The sequence below is a fragment of the Pseudorasbora parva genome, chromosome 7 (assembly GCF_024679245.1).
Source record: "Pseudorasbora parva isolate DD20220531a chromosome 7, ASM2467924v1, whole genome shotgun sequence".
Classification (NCBI taxonomy): Eukaryota; Metazoa; Chordata; class Actinopteri; order Cypriniformes; family Gobionidae; genus Pseudorasbora; species Pseudorasbora parva.
In genome coordinates, this window is record NC_090178.1 from 20216323 (window position 1) to 20232540 (window position 16218).

At 37.8% G+C, this 16218-nt stretch overlaps 1 protein-coding gene across 4 annotated transcripts in view; it reads right to left on the minus strand.

The window, feature by feature from the left end:
- sema6cb (semaphorin 6Cb) overlaps positions 1 to 16218 on the minus strand; it is a 163434-nt gene that overhangs the window by 36349 nt on the left and 110867 nt on the right. For all 4 annotated transcript variants that reach the window (XM_067448500.1, XM_067448498.1, XM_067448501.1 and 1 more), the window contains 10 exons: positions 14309 to 14365; positions 12860 to 12961; positions 7122 to 7212; positions 6730 to 6852; positions 6551 to 6639; positions 5993 to 6210; positions 5723 to 5854; positions 4042 to 4197; positions 3650 to 3823; positions 925 to 1062 (listed from right to left, as the gene is read on the minus strand). In XM_067448500.1, the coding sequence (XP_067304601.1) occupies positions 925 to 1062; positions 3650 to 3823; positions 4042 to 4197; positions 5723 to 5854; positions 5993 to 6210; positions 6551 to 6639; positions 6730 to 6852; positions 7122 to 7212; positions 12860 to 12961; positions 14309 to 14365 (1280 nt within the window). The remainder of the gene's footprint in view (positions 1 to 924; positions 1063 to 3649; positions 3824 to 4041; positions 4198 to 5722; positions 5855 to 5992; positions 6211 to 6550; positions 6640 to 6729; positions 6853 to 7121; positions 7213 to 12859; positions 12962 to 14308; positions 14366 to 16218) is intronic.

Sequence of the window (16218 nt, forward strand, 5' to 3'; positions counted from 1 at the left end):
TCTGATTTCTTTGACCACAACAAACCTCTTTTGTTCTTTTAGATAAAAAAACAGTTTGGATTTAAACAAACACAGCTGTTTTTGCATCCAGCACTCGGCGTGTGTGAAAACAATTCAGCAAGAGAAAAAACAGAGGGAAAAAAAGAAAGATGTTTTCTCACAAGTCCACAGAGAATCCCGTGTGAGTGTTTCTCCTGAGGCTAAGCAGGCATGAGCTAACAGATTGGTAAAAAGTTAAGACACGGCTGGATCAGACATCAGGATTGTTTTTGGAAAGAAATCAGGACTGAAATTCCCTGATAGGATTTGGAGATTTTTTTTAAAAGGAAACACAGTCTATCAGCTTGCTCATACTACAGCTGTGTAAAAAAAAAGAAAAAAGAATTGTTTGCTGTGTCTTGGCCTGTGGCCAATCAGATGGCTTTAATTTGCGTGCAAATAGTCAAAGCATGTGGTGATGCTGGCTGGATTACTGCAGCATATGAATGAGGAAACACGTCTACATCAATGACGACAGGGATGCAAGCTAAAACCTTTTGCCCTCTAAAATGCATCTGTGTTTAAATTTGAATGCATTTATGAATGCGTGTCTTTGGAAACGCACACTGCTTTCACTGCACTTATTGAGATTGTAATCCATAATAGATCAAAAGAGAACTGGCACAGGACTTTTTAGAAGATTCTTGTATGACTGTCTAGATTTTTCTCTGAGGGCTGAGCTGCTGCACTGAATCGTCAGTCGAGTTTGTAATGCTGGCTCCATCTTCAATAAATGTCTTAAAATACTCTACAATAATAACCCTTATGATACTTGATTACAACAGTACAAGATACTTAAAGGTGTAGTGCAACATTGTATTATGTGCTCTCACATACTACATATTTAATCCAAATGATTGTGGGTCCATGTGCATTATCACTCACTTTTTGCAGTTGCTGTAGTCAGAACAGCGACTTAGTGGAACACGGATCACACAACTGGAGAAGGCCACAAACAGTGCATGATGGTCCTTGTCCAACTCCAATCCCAGAATCCTACGGTCCTCACCACGCACATTACATCTGAGGAATGAGAAATGATGGGTTGTGTTAGAATGCAATTTGAGTTATTAAAGAGGATCCAAATGTACCATATATGTACATAAAACATTAATAGTAATAAAGTCTATGCTAGGAATTGCATACTACCATACTATTCCTACAAGAATGCAATAGGCACATTTCCTGAATGTATGGAATACCTGGATTATCCAACACACTTCACAAAATATTCAGTATAGAACCAAAGTTTGCTGCATTGGACACATTATCCCACAATTAATTGTACTCAACATGACCATTGACTTGTAGTGTGACAAATTTAAATATAGGGTATATAAGAAAAAATATTATTTGAAATAAAATAAAGGTTTACTGAAATGTTTTGTTTAATATATTTTATTTTATTCCAGATATTTGTAAAGGCGACATTTCTCATTTACATTTAGTGTAACAATGTATTAAATTAATTCAAACTAAACCTGAAATAAACAACAAAATGACTAAAACTTTAAATATGGAGGCTTGCTGACTTTTTTTGTGCTTGACATGCTCTCCTGGTCACAATATGCTTCAATTTCATGGAATAGAGCAGGTCACAGATTCTTTAATACATGTAATTTTGTGTTCAAAAGGAGAATGAAAGTGGTTTTTAAAGGAGGTTAGGGTAAACCTTTCTCTCTAATGGAAGGGAAAAGCAATCCCAAATAAAAGAAAAAAAGAAAAGAAAAACCCAATATAGAAATAAATCCAATATGTGTATCACACAGATGAGTCATTCCCCATTGAGTTGATTGAAGAAGGTCATGCCATAAAGGTTGACTGTAATTCATCTTCCTCAGTATCTGTAATAATCAAAATAAATCCTTTGCATCATGTAAAGCGTCTTTCCCGAAGGCTAACTTTGAGGCGAGGTGGGGGTTTCAGGGGAAAAATTAGCAATGCTGCCTGAAGATGTGGTCACATTTTGTTGTGGAACTTGTGAGTCTCAGCTGGAGTTGAGGCTTGTTGTCAGATACACAAGAGGAACACAAACATTGTGGAGATCCCAGGAGTACAATTACAGCTCCACACTTATCATCCGCCCTATTTACTGGAGGAGAGATTCTCTCTTAATCAAACGCCTCAAATATCTGAGAGCTGTCAATGAGTGTGAAGTGCATGCGTTTGTAAAGAACCTTCTAGGTGAAGATGTATTTGCAAGGGGCATTTTATCTTTTGCTTTGCTTTCTTTTGATGGGCATCCCTAAAATCCCTTAAAGGCAAGTCAGTCCACTTGGCAGCCGTCCTGGTACAGCTCTCATCTCCTTGAATAAAGAAATCTCTGAAAATATTTGCATCAATTCAATTCACACTAAAACTCACTATTGACTCCATGGGTGTTGGAAGCAAATAAAAAGTGGGTGGGTCCTCTCTCTCAGATTTTTTTTTACATGAATAACGTTAGATTTCATTTACATTAAATACACGTATACCGGCATTTACTAAATGATTCATGGGCCAGACTACAATTACAGAAATCATTGAAATATAAACTTTTGCAATAGTGTAGGGTAAGACGCATGGCATCAAGTTTTGATGCAAATCGATCAAAGGTTTGACTCCACCTTTTGCCGAACTCGCTCTCGGAAAGGCATTTATTTAAAAAATGTTTTTAGAAAAGTGGAAATAAAGCGTCTAACGTGTTTAATAATAAGTGTTTTTCTGTTAGGGGTAGGTAAACAGACATGGTGCTGAATTAGAGACGATAAAAATGAGTGGGTCCAATATCATTGGTCGTAAAAAGTGGGTGGATCTTATCCTACCCACACACAATGGTTCCGACACCCATGATTGACTCACTAAACTCACATCGTTTCTCAGGCTAGTCTGGTTCATGTGCACTCTATAATAAGCAAACTCTATCAAAATGCAGATCAGCATCAGAGCCATAACCTCATGGGCAGTGATCTGGCATATGTTGCAGCAGCACCTCGGGCGACTCGAGTTTGAGTCCTTGAGATTTTTTTCCCCAATCCCCTCCCCTCTCTCTTCTCCCATTGTTTCCTGTCGGTTTCACTGTCCTATCAAAACAAGGTATAAATACCCCAAAATTGTGAATATTTACTGAACTTCTCTCATAGAGTGTAACAGTGCCCTGCCAGTTTATAAGCGTCCTTGGTTCAATATGTGTTCCCAATAATTTCTCCGATGGGGACTTTTATAAGCTATAAACCAAACCAACCAGCTACAAGGTGAATCCTTACATTATAAACATTGAAAATCAAATCAGATAAAAAGACAAAGTTACAACACTGTGTACCAAGTGGCTTTAATGAGGGGAAAGAACAAGTCCCAAAAAACAATCCGAATGACATAACTGAATTCTTGCATTCTTCAATGAAAGAAGACAGTTGATTAATAACCTCACAGGTCTGTCTTTAATGGATTATCCTCTATGGAGAAAATGACTTTTACTTCTGGAACCTTACTTTAGTACTCAACTACTGGTTCAAAACTCTACACAGATTCATATTAAACAACAAATAGTATTGTTGCTTTTAGTGTGGGCAGGCAAAATAATCACATTATAAAGTAGTTTGTGTTTAAGTGTGTGTCCAATATAACTCACTTGTTGGGGTTGTAAACATCTATGTCCTCCAAAACCTGCGTGCTGTAGGTGGAGTTTGGGTGTGTGCTGGCGAGAATCTTCAGGACTCGTCCGTTTTCTGAACCCAGAAACAGAACAGTGTAGTTCTTAAATGGTCCAGCTGCCGTGTCCACCGCGATCTGGGTCAGCTTGAACCTACATGAGGAACATAAGCTAATTAGTCAATAAAACAAATCACAAACTTGTCTTTTAACAACACTAAAATGCTTATTTATTCTCCAGCACTAATAACAGTTTCATTCTCTCTGGAGAAATAGATGCAGATGTTGAGAAAACAACTAGAGACAGAGGCAGAGTGCTAAAATAATGAGTGTCTAATTTTTATCGGAGCTTGTGTGTATGTGTGTGCGTGCCTGCTGGTGGTTCGTGTGAAGCAGGGTCGGTTGTTGACAGACGGGACGGCCTCGTCCATTAGTGGATAAGACTTAATGAATGTAAGAGTCTCATCAGGGAAATTTGTGGAGGACTTATAACCAGCTGCAGGGCCATCACCAGCACAGGATCCGGGCCTAGAGAGACCGAGAGAAGGAAAACATAGAAATAGACTTCTACCTGCACAGACTTTCCCATGAAGGCTATCCCATGGAAATGATCTACAAAAACAGCTCTCGCAGACATACAATTAACAAGAACCATTCCAACCATCTGCCACTGTTAAATAAAAGCTGTTTTAAGAGTCCATCCGGCTGAACAAGCTGCTCTCGGAGCTCAAGAGAACAGGTCCAGGCATATCACGCAGAGCGAAGCAAGCTGGAAAGGAAGTCTCTTCTTTGGCACCTGTGTATATGCTGTGTTTTAGGTTGGATTTTTTTTTTTTTTTTTATTTTTTAGTATATTCTTTAGTGCGATGTTCTTGCGTTACTCTAGGGATATCACATTTATTTGATGGAAAATGGATCAAAATTAAAACAGTAATTTTGTGAAATATTACAATTGTTTTCTATTTTAATAACTTTTAATTTATTTTTGTGATTGTAAAGCTGAAATTTTTTGGCATAATTACTCCAGTCTTCAATGTCACAAGACGCAAGATCATTCTGATCATGCAGATTTTGTGCTCAAGAAGTTGACGGTGTTGTCAGTGTTGACGGCTGTGATGCTTATTATATATTAATAGACAGTTCAAAAATATATTTATTTGAAATATTTTGTGAATTTAGTGCATCCTTGCTAAAAAAAGTAATCATTACTTTCTAAAGAATTAAATAAAAGAAAATTATACCATGGTCTGTCCGAATACTCGATTCTGATTGGCTGGAAGATGTGCAATAAAACCGTTTAATGCACAGCTAGTTCATTTTAAGGACCGCTCTATATTAATGCGCCGTTTAATATTAAGTGCATCTGCGCATATACACGTCACTCACACAGAGCTCGCAGGTCGCACTGCGCACACAGAAACATTCCGAAACGTACCAACCGAAGTTGCTAGACTGCAATATTTATTAATAAAAAAAACTTTGATACCAAATCAGCAAGGGTGTACAATTGTTAGTTTTGAAGTAATTATACTCACAGCTTCATTGCAAATAGAGAGAGACACTGCACAGACAGGTAATTCATACACGCATCTTTCATCGTTCTCTGGATAATTAATTATGTACGTACGTAGGTACATAAATAATACATACATACATACAAGTACATACATATATATATATATATATATATATATATATATATATATATATATATATATATATATATATATATATATGTATATGTGTGTGTGTGTATGTATGTATTAATTATTAAAATATATATGTATTACATAAAAATATATATATAAAATGTTCAGCCAACAGTGGATTTTCCCAATTTTTTTTATGGTATTGTATTTTTTTCAGCTTATAATTGCTGTATATTTTCTTTCATTTTTGAATGTTTACATTGAATATAATTTATTGAGACCTTAAAGCAGTGTTTACTCAATGGAGGACTACTCTCCCCCTTTTTTAATGTATTATATTTATAATCGATATAAAGGTATTTACAAAAATAGTGTTAGGATTGTAACAACCCTTCGTGACTCACCGAGGTTTGGGCACCATTTCATCAGGAACTGGCGTCCAGGCTGACTCGCTGTTTCGCTGCTCCTTAAATTTCCCATTGAACACTTTCTCTATGTCGTCCATGTAGAATGCACATACAGCAGAACCGGTGATGCTGAGGAGAGAAAAGCTCTCTTAATGAAACAAACAAATCATTCACAAACAGACCAAATGGATTAAAGTTAAATACATTTAGGCAGCCGTTGAAGTGTGTATGGAAAATACAAAATGTATTGTGGTGAGATTGTGGTACCTGTTGGCTTGAGTGGTAAAGACGCCTAGGACCGCAGGCCTGTGGTTGATCTGCATGACGTTGGTTAATGACTGAAGAACGTCAAAGTAGAAGAACGAATCACCTGGAACTGAACAGTTCAATCGGGCTTTCAGGAAAGAAGTCCAGTAGCGCTCTAGAACCCGTGGAGAACCGCCGTTATCATTCTTACACACGCGAGCGACTCGTGAGAACACCACCTGGTTTAAGTAAATGAGACATAAAGGAATGTCTTCACTAGGACTGATTTATAAAGAATTAAAAAAAACATACATACATACTTGCATACATAAACACACACACACACACACTCACACGCACGCACACACACACACACACACATATACATTGCATCAAATGAGAAAAAACTGTCTGAAAAGAATTCAAAGAACTTGATTAATGGCATATACTCTGAAAAAATCTCAATATCTTATCTTAGTAAATTTATATGGTTTTTAGGATGTTTATATATTTTTAATGTAAAACGACAAAAATAGTAACACAAAAAAAGATTTTTGCAGTGTACTTGGAGTGTCTGACCTTGCCAAGGGTGGTGTACTCTACTGCAATCTCACTGAGAAAGAAGTAGACGTAGTTCCCGTACTCAATGGCATGAAGGAAATGAGGCTCTACACAAACAAAGGCATGATTAAAAAAAGAACAGAAATTATAGAGAAAATTATTTTAGGTACCTGTAACCTGAATAACAGGTCACCCACCTCGTAGCCATTTTGAGTCGTATTTTACGGTACGCAGGACAAGACTGCTTTCTCCTAAACTTCGGTAAATGACTGCATCACTTGCTAGAAAATCCGTCATTGTGGCTGAATAAAAGTCACCGCCTGGGAAGTGAGGTGAGAAATAAGTATTGATAAATCAAAACAACACAAAACCCCACAAAGTGGCGCTCAGTTCAGTGTATATATGGCACAAAGAGAAAATAAGAGACACGTCTCATCTCCCTCGTGTCTCTTTTAAATCTCTCTGCGTCTGTGATCGTAGCTGTCTCACTGTGACTTCCTGCACTTTGTAAAATGTCAGTGGAACACTAGTGAGATTATAGGAGATTTCGTGTCTTCCTCCCCAGACGGATGGTGCTCTGCCAACTCACCGGCAAACAGGCCAACGTTAGACTGGCGGGATTCGAAAGGGCAACGGGCTTGACCGACCACCTCCTCACCGTCCTGCTCCAGGGATGACATCTGACCAATGTGAAAGAGAGAGAAAGAGAGAGAGAGAAAAAAAAAGACCCTTTACACACACTGAGCAAATAGAGAACACTTTAGATACAGCACAAAGATAGTTTGAAAAACCTCCAATCAATTCATTGTTGTTTTAGACCCTACTGAATTTCAGTGTATGGGCATATTTGGCATGACATGAGGTGGAGTAAATGATCCTACTCTTTAATATTTTTGTTAAATATTGTAAATTTGAATTATTTAAATTAATCCAAAATCTTTTAAGACAAGTGATGCTATAGTGATTCGTTAAAGGGGTACTTCAGCGATGGGAAGATGAATCTGTATTTAAACTGGGTCATTAATGTAGTAGAAATTTGAAATTATTTTTGAATTTGGTGCTTTCTAGACTGAGAAAAGACAGAAAATGTATTTTTGTCTCATGGGGATGAGACTACAATTCCCAGAATGCTTCTCTGCCCTACGAGGCCACTCCCAAAGCCACCGCTACTGAAACACTGATCACTTTCCCACAGCTTTCATTTTCATAAAATCAATTCAGTTAGAGAACAGACACTATAATTAAAAATTGAACGTGTATGTTCAATATACCGTAATTCCTCAAATAAAGACCGGGGCCTTTATTTACCCGAACTGCCGATGGGAACCGGCTTTTATTGGAAGCAGGCCTGTATTTCTAATTCCATCTGTTTGAAATATAATTGCATTATCTAAACCGTTTTCAATTTAAAGTGAACGTTCCAGTGGACAAATATCATTGATTTTTTTAAGAAACATTTGCAAAAATATCACCGTACAAAAAAATAATACGCATTTTTTGTAATTCAGCGCGCAGCTCCGCATCCGAAGATGAACGAGTTCTCAGCGAATCTAGCCGAGCATGACGTCTCATCACACCGGCACCCAGTTTGCACATTAGGTGCTTATATTTACTGAATGAGCCTACAAAAGCAGAAATAAGCCATTTTAAATAAAGATCCAGGTTTAAGCAAATAAATAAATAAATCACAACATTAAAGTTTAGTGAAATTAGGAAATATTTAAGAGATCGTTAATTTTGTGCATATTTTGTTCTCATGTCACAAGTAATAATATCAAGCCAAGGTTTACTGAGTTTTACATGATTCTTTTGTAGTGTGGTTTTTGGTGAAATGTACTAAAATAAATATCATCACCGGTGCACGTTAGCCCACTTCTTCTCGACACGTTGGTTTATAGAACAATTACTCTGAATCGCCCTCTGTCGTTTCAAAGAATAGCACAACGGCTAGCGCGTCAAGTAGCCTATAAACGCCTCGTCCGTTTTGCAGTCAGCGGAGGCTCGCGCAGCGGAGACAGGCGAAAGTATAAATAAGGCTTGAGACGGGGCTGCGCGGAGCTGAGATTCGAGTCTTGGGTGCGACACCCTTAAGACATAAAAGAGACGAGAGGCTAATATTGGGTGCGTCTTAATCAGCTCCCTAGTTCAGTAGTCAGGGCACTGATCAGGACATAACGGTAAGTCAATGCCCTGACTACAGCAGATTGAGGCGCACGCATTGTGAAGATCGCTATCTGTAGCCTGCCTGACACGGCATTTTCACAGATGTCGCATCTCTCATAGACTACAGTAGCCTATTTAAAATGGCACATGCATCCGTTATATTCTCAATTTAATTTACAAAGCAATCCCTGTAAAGTTTTTAGGTTAACTATAGAAGAGACCAGGATTAGTGTGTGTCGCACTGGCATGACTCGCATCGGGGCACGTGGCATCAGGATGGTTTCGCATTAAATTAACGGCATTTAGGAGATTATCCATTCATTTTCCCCCGGCCTTTATTTGAGACCGGACTTTATTTGTTCGTGCTGACCACGCCCCCGGCCACTATCAGAGGCCCGGCGTTAAATTGACTACAGGCTTTTATTTGAGGAAACGCAAGCGTTACTGAAAATGTACCGAGTAAAATATTACTGAAAATTCATTAGTAGTGCCTTACACTACTGCGTTACATGAAAAAGTAACTGTAATGTATTACTTTTGTAATGCGCTACTCCCAACACTGTTAGCCTCTAGCCAAAATTTTTACAGATGACACAAATTGATGATATTTGCATCATCGGAGTAATTTTTCCAGAAATAAAATGCATAAATCTCTCGTCTCAGGGGGATATAAGCACAATCCTTCGAATACACTCCAGGGTTTCTGCTGATTGAAAGCCATATGCTAATCGCTGAAGTAACCCTTTAACAATTTAGTGCATGTTTGAAAGCTGGTTGGTGGCTTTTGCAAACGACTTGTAGGAGCTTGAATTTAGTGTTGTATAAATGTTTGTGGACCGGTGGGTGGTGTGTGTTCCATGGTTGTTTTGTTTTGTTCCTCTTTGGGAACTGTAGGTGTGAACAGTGTGCCAGCTTCTCTTGTTAGTCAGAGGCAGAGCTGAAGCTTCCGACCTGTGGTGTTCACAGAAAGGAGAAAAAAAAAAAAACGTGTAGAAATCCACAAAGATATTCAACCTGGAGGGCTAGAGATGTCCTCACAAAGACGGCTGGATTATACACGCGCACAAACACACATTTAGCAAAGCAGCTGAAAGGGTCCTGTGGGCATTCTGGTATTCAGGGTCACATTGTGTGTCATCCCCACCGGATTAACACCTACTGAACCTGCTGAAGCTCACCACTACTTACACCGCCATGTAGCTCATAGGGACAGAGAAGAATAGAGCGGAATTAAAGCAGGAGTGGCATTGGATTGGTTTTATGTCAAGGGGTGACTGTCTGTGCACATCTGTCCAGGAAAGCATGTCTGTTTGTTAGTTTTATCTGGCTATAAATCACTTTAATATAAATATGAATAACCTAAACCCTACATTTAGAAGAGAATGGCAAAACCGTATTCTATCTGATACTGATGAACTGATGATTAAAATAAAACGAGTTAAGTTAGGCATCATCATAAACATAATTAGTTTTAAAGGAGACCTATTATGACCTTTTTCAAAGTACTAATTTAGTTTTTTGAAGTCACATTTTTTCACACATATATTTTAGACTGTTGCAGCACCTCTCTCTTCCCAGTTATTCAGTAACGCTCTGTTTAGATTCAATCTCAATGAAACCCCTCCTTTCGAAAAGCGCAATGTGCTCTGATTGGTCAGCTGGACCAGTGGGTTGTGTTTGGTCACTTCCAGCATGTTTCGGAAATGCCGCGCCCCTTACCATAACCACGAGTTTCAACAAACTACTAACGCAACTCAACCAGGCCTCACCCCTGATGACGTCAATTTACCAAAAGCAAAGGTATGCTTTTGATATCCTTCAATCTTACAACATCGACGTGACGTCCTGTCCTGTCCTGACACCATCACATACATGCTGCTTTAAACAATCACATCTATTGAAGAGCAGATCATGACATTTGACAAACTGAATTGCATGACGTTGAAATTCATGCAAAGGTAGAACAGCAGAGAAAAAAAAATGTGGTTGGCAACAGCGCCAGTCTTAAAGTATGACGAGTGTGTGTACAGAGCATCCAAAGATAAATTACATTTAGCTTTGTTTATAAATCTAGACATTATATACAGCTGTTACAAGAATAAACTGACAGTGACCTCTGCTTTGGATTATTGTACAGCTGTCACTTGTTGTCTTTTTCATGAAGTGCTCATCTAATGTTGATTCCTTTTCATTTTATCCATGGCTACTACATGTTCAGCTCACTTCAAATCTGGCATGTAATGGCAGGATAATAGCGTTGTTTCTGTGCTTGTGTGATGCTGTTTGAGGCAGGTTCACAAAATCAGCCAGACAGCCACAATTGGTATGGAACCCACCATATCTGTCATAACCAATTGGCACCCATGCTCATTTCTTTCTATGTGCAAGGTTTGGGCGCAAATTATTTAAATAAGGAATATTGTGACGTATACGTTCCCGGAAGAAAAATCAAATTGAGGCGGTTCAGGGAGTTCTGAAACAGTGGTTACTGATATATAGAGAATAACTCCCGTTGAACTGGACTTCGTAGAAATTTTACTGCTCAAACAGAAATATTACACAATAAAGAACACTGAAAATGTTATATATTAAATTATATTATCTAATTCTAACAGTGTCTCCTCAACCTCTCCTTGCACAGTTTTCCAGAAAGTTGAGTTGAGAGTGAAGGAATGCGTGAGGAGACGAGGCTGAGGAACTGAGCGACATGATTTGCAAGACATGACATATTGTCCCTCTCCAGGGCTCTAACAGAACATCCTTCTCCTCGGAGAGATGTAGAAAAACGAGACTGTGAGCACGAGAAATGGAGACAGACTGAGAGCGAAGCGGAGAGGAGGAGGAAAGAGAGGAATATGGAAGGAAGATGCCTTCAGGGTAAGGTGCATAAATCAGGATCTCCAAAGAGCCTCAAATGGAAAAGTTGAGAGCAGAGCCTCATCCGTGAGTTTAGCTGACTCCCTGCTGGCCTCCTCCAGAGTTTAGTCAGATTTACATGCTCTCTGGCAAACAAAAACACATGCGCGCACACACACCGCTCAAGATCTGCTAATGTTGATGGAACGCCATCAATCACAGAATAGGCCCGATTCCACATCACTGAACTAGTGATATGTTGCACATTTGTGCAGGCACTGAAAGAAATATTTTTTAAAGGAGCAAAAAATTGCCTTTTTAAAAAAACAGCATTTAATATTATGATATTTTCAATGATTTCAGAATTGAGTAATTTTCTGTAGGAGGGATTTTCTGAGGCATTTGATTGGATTATGAAAAGTTACGAAGATCTATGATATTATTGGCTTGATTTTAAGTAGTCTTTTAAACAATGTGTCATGAAATTTGATGTTGGTTGATGCTGATTGCCTGCTACGTAATCTAGAAATTAAAATGTTGTAGTCACTACATAGTTATTTTATTAAATGTAATACATTAGCTACTGGTTTGTCAGGCTGTATGTCCGATGGTTTTTCCAGCAATAGCAGCCAATCATCTGAGCGAATCACATTACTTGAAGCGAAGTCACATGACATTTTTGATGCACATCTAAGAATGTATTCAGTAAATACATTTTTATCATAGTTTATGTGCACGTCTTCTTACAAAAATATTATAGTAGTCAATCATCTGAGCAAAATAATAGCAGTCAATCATCTATGTGAATTATTCAGTCACATGACTTGAAGCAAAGTCACAACATTTCACACACATCTGGGAATTTATTCATTCTAATAAAATAAAACATTTATGCATCTCAATTTATTATGTGCATCTTAATAATTTTATTAGCTTGATTTTATTTATTGATGATTGTACTGATATATACTGATTTATATCTTCATCAATCTTTTTTTCTTCTCCAAATTTCCCAAAAATAAATGTGTGTAAACCCAGTTAACATGGGAGAACACAGACCTCCCTAACAGAAACAAAATCAGGTAATAAACTGGTGTGACAGGATACGAATTTATTTCTGAGAAAGAGCGGGATATATGCTTCTGAACAGGCCTAATATTCAAATTAATATTAATGCTGACAAATTTAGGTAGATGTGCGCACGTAGTGTCAATTTTGATTCTTTAAAGGGAAGCTTCAGAAATCGACGCATTTGTAGGAGGTAAAAACTTTGTGTATGTGTGTGTGACAGAAATAGACTCATCATACCTTGTAGTTGCGACAGGTGGGGTTGAACGCATTGGTTCCACATGCAAAGAGAGTTTCATCATTACGTGGCACCAGCACTTTGATGTAGTTGTAACATTCATCCTGCAGAAGACAAGTCACTGGCTTTTACTCACACTATATATAACTCCTACATGACACACACATACACACACACAGAACACACACACACACACAGTGACTCATCCTGAAGCTTTCAGCGCATCATTACTGACTCCCTTTTTTCCTTCACTTCCACACACAAATTAACATAATCCCTATGCTGAGCTCCAGGATCTGACTCGCTCACTGCAACTCAATTTTTAACCAACAATGAGATAAGACAACCTGTGTGTTCACATCTTCATGTATATACATCCACCTGTGGATAACCATTTAGTCTTAGGATTTTTTTTAGACTTTACTGACCATCTGATGCATTGATCACAAAACTGGCAAGTGCCTTCTCGTATTTTAGCTACCGGTACCGATACAAATGTGAACGGTTTACAAAATTACAAAAGTAATGTTTACTTTGTTCATGAACTTTAAACATACCCATTGATCTGTCATTCTATAATATATTGTGTAGTTATAAACTCTTTAGACTGTTATAATTAGTGCTTTTTATTTTTTTTACGTTTGTGGGTAAGAATCGTGTAAAAAAATCCCTTATTTTGGGGATAGATTCTGGGAAATCCCTTATTTTCATTGTTCAATGTTGACGGGTAGGCGATTATAAAGTATGAAAAATGTATATCTTAAGATTTGCTAAAAAAAAATACATTTATTAGTTTTGGAATATTAGTTAGGCTTGAAATCTAGCAGGGGCAGCAAATGTAATTTGTAGCCCTGTGTCTAACAACTCTCTGTTGACTTGAGAGCTGAAAAACCAAACTCTGGTCAGGCCAATCACATCGTGTATAGAGTTGGTGAGCGGTCTTAACATATAGCATGAAAGAAAGATGTGACTGCGCTGACCACTGATATCGCTATCCTATTGCGTGCAGAGGGAATTTGAAAGAGAAACATTTATCCCGTGTAGTTTTTTGTGTAGGTCTAAATATTTTGATTTGTTATCAGTTATGTCTTCAAAATATTGTAAAATAATATGCCCATTTTGGACGAAATTCTGATTTCTTTTGAAAAATGTCCCATATTTACTGCATTATCAGACTGCTGGGCTATTTTTTCTCATCAGTCCATTACTGTTGGTCTATTTCAGATAAGTCCACCTCTAATCGGCATAAAGCTACAAAATAAAATGTGGTTGTCAGTCAGATGGTCTCTTCCTGTTCTTTTACAGAATAAGCTGCAGTGTGAACCAGACCTGCCGTTCAGATGAAGGTCAGTCTGTGCGAGACTAATAACCATTCAATTCAACAGTTGCTGACTTCTATCACACAATTACACAGAGAAAGTGAAGGAGAAATAAAAGAGTTCTGTACTCACGCTGTTTTTCCCCCTGACTGTGCATTTCTCCACATCCTTTGTCTTCCATGTCAGTTTCTGCCACACAAAAAAACAAACAATCATGTGCCTAATCGCTATTCACAACAGCTGCAATGGGAAAAATCTAATTTACTTCAATAAGCATCACACATAATAAACATTAAAAAGAAGGAAAGAGAGAGAGACAAGCAGGACTGAGCAACTAGAAGGAAAAGAGATCCCTCAGGTTGTTAACAATCTGAGTGACTGTGTGTGTGTGTGTGTGTGTGTGTGTGTGTGTGTGTGTGTGTGTGTGTGTGTGTGTCATTAGGTCAGGCTGTATTTCAAAAATGTACTAGGCCGCCCCATGTCTGCCCACCCAACAGGATCAGCAGGCAATCAACACCCACACACACATACCATGACAAGCTAAAAACAACACTCTCACTAACAGAACTATTTGCTGCAGTGACATCTTACTCTCAACTGTTAAGATGTCAGCGAGACCCAAAGGACAAAATGCAGAAAGGTCGAGTGATCTATCCATAAGCAGACTGCTTCATCAACACTATTACATTTGATATGACTACTCTAAGTAACAACAACATATGACGGGGAAAAAAATCAAACTAATAAGTATAAAAATGTATTAACTCAAACATTCAAAATTGCCTCCTCAGTCTTTTCAGAAAAAAGGGTCTTTTCAGGGAGGAAAACAGCCTCGTACCTTGAATAAGATACAAAAATATGATTCTCAAACACCTTAACATAGTTTCAATGGAAATAAAAAAGTGTCAATTTTTTTGTGAAAGAAGATGTTTAAAGAGTTAGTTTACCCAAAACTGAAAATTCTGTGAATAATGACTTAGCCTAATGTCGTTCGACACCCGTAAGACCTGCGTTGAACATCTGAGCACAAATGAAGATATTTTTGTTAAAATCCGATGGCTCAGACCAGCCTTGACACCAATATCATTTCCTCTCTCAAGACCCATACAAGGCACTAAAGACGTTGTTACAAAGCCCATCTTACTACAGTGGCTCTAAAAATATTTTATGAAGCGACAAGAAAAGTTTTTGTGCGCAAAAAACAACTAAATAACGACATAGTGATGGGCTGATTTCAAAAAGATTGGAACGGTTATGAATCAGCGTATTGATCATGAATCAATACGCTGATTCATAACAGTTCGAAACTCTGTTTTGAAATCGGCCCATGACTACATAAGTCGTTATTTAGTTCTTATTTGCGCACAAAAACTATTCTCGTCATCTTCATAAAATTATTGTAGAATCACCGTCGTCTTTAGTGCATTTTATTGGTCTTGAGAGAGGAAATGACATTAGTGTCAATGTAGGCCGGTCTGATTTCGACCATCGGATCGCCATCGGATTTCAACAAAAATATCTTCATTTGTGTTCCGAAGATGAACGGAGGTCATACGGGTGTAAGTAATTAATCACTGAATTTTCATTTTTGGGTGAACTAACCCTTTAACCTTCAGAAATGTTGATCACGAACCTCAGGAGGTCATGCTAAATACAGACCGATTTTATTTTCTATTAATTTTATATGAGGCTTGTGATTCACTATTATTGAAAATATGTAAATTTATGTAAAATACGGTTTAAAACAACATATAGTATTTTCCTTTTAGAAAAAAAAAAAAATTAAATAAACACATTGATGACAGAGTTGTGGCACATTCAAGAATTGGTAATAAATAATTAGTAAATACATTTAAAGCATATTTACTATAGTTTTACCATCCAAATTATTAGTCGAAAAGGTCAAAAGCTCTAACATGGGTCAGGCCAAAATAACTTTTTTTATAGCGTTTTTGCCTTTATTGAGGCAGACAGGAAGGAAAGTGGGAGAGAGAGGGGGACGGGATCAGCAAAGGTCCACGAGCTAGGACTCAAACTCGGGT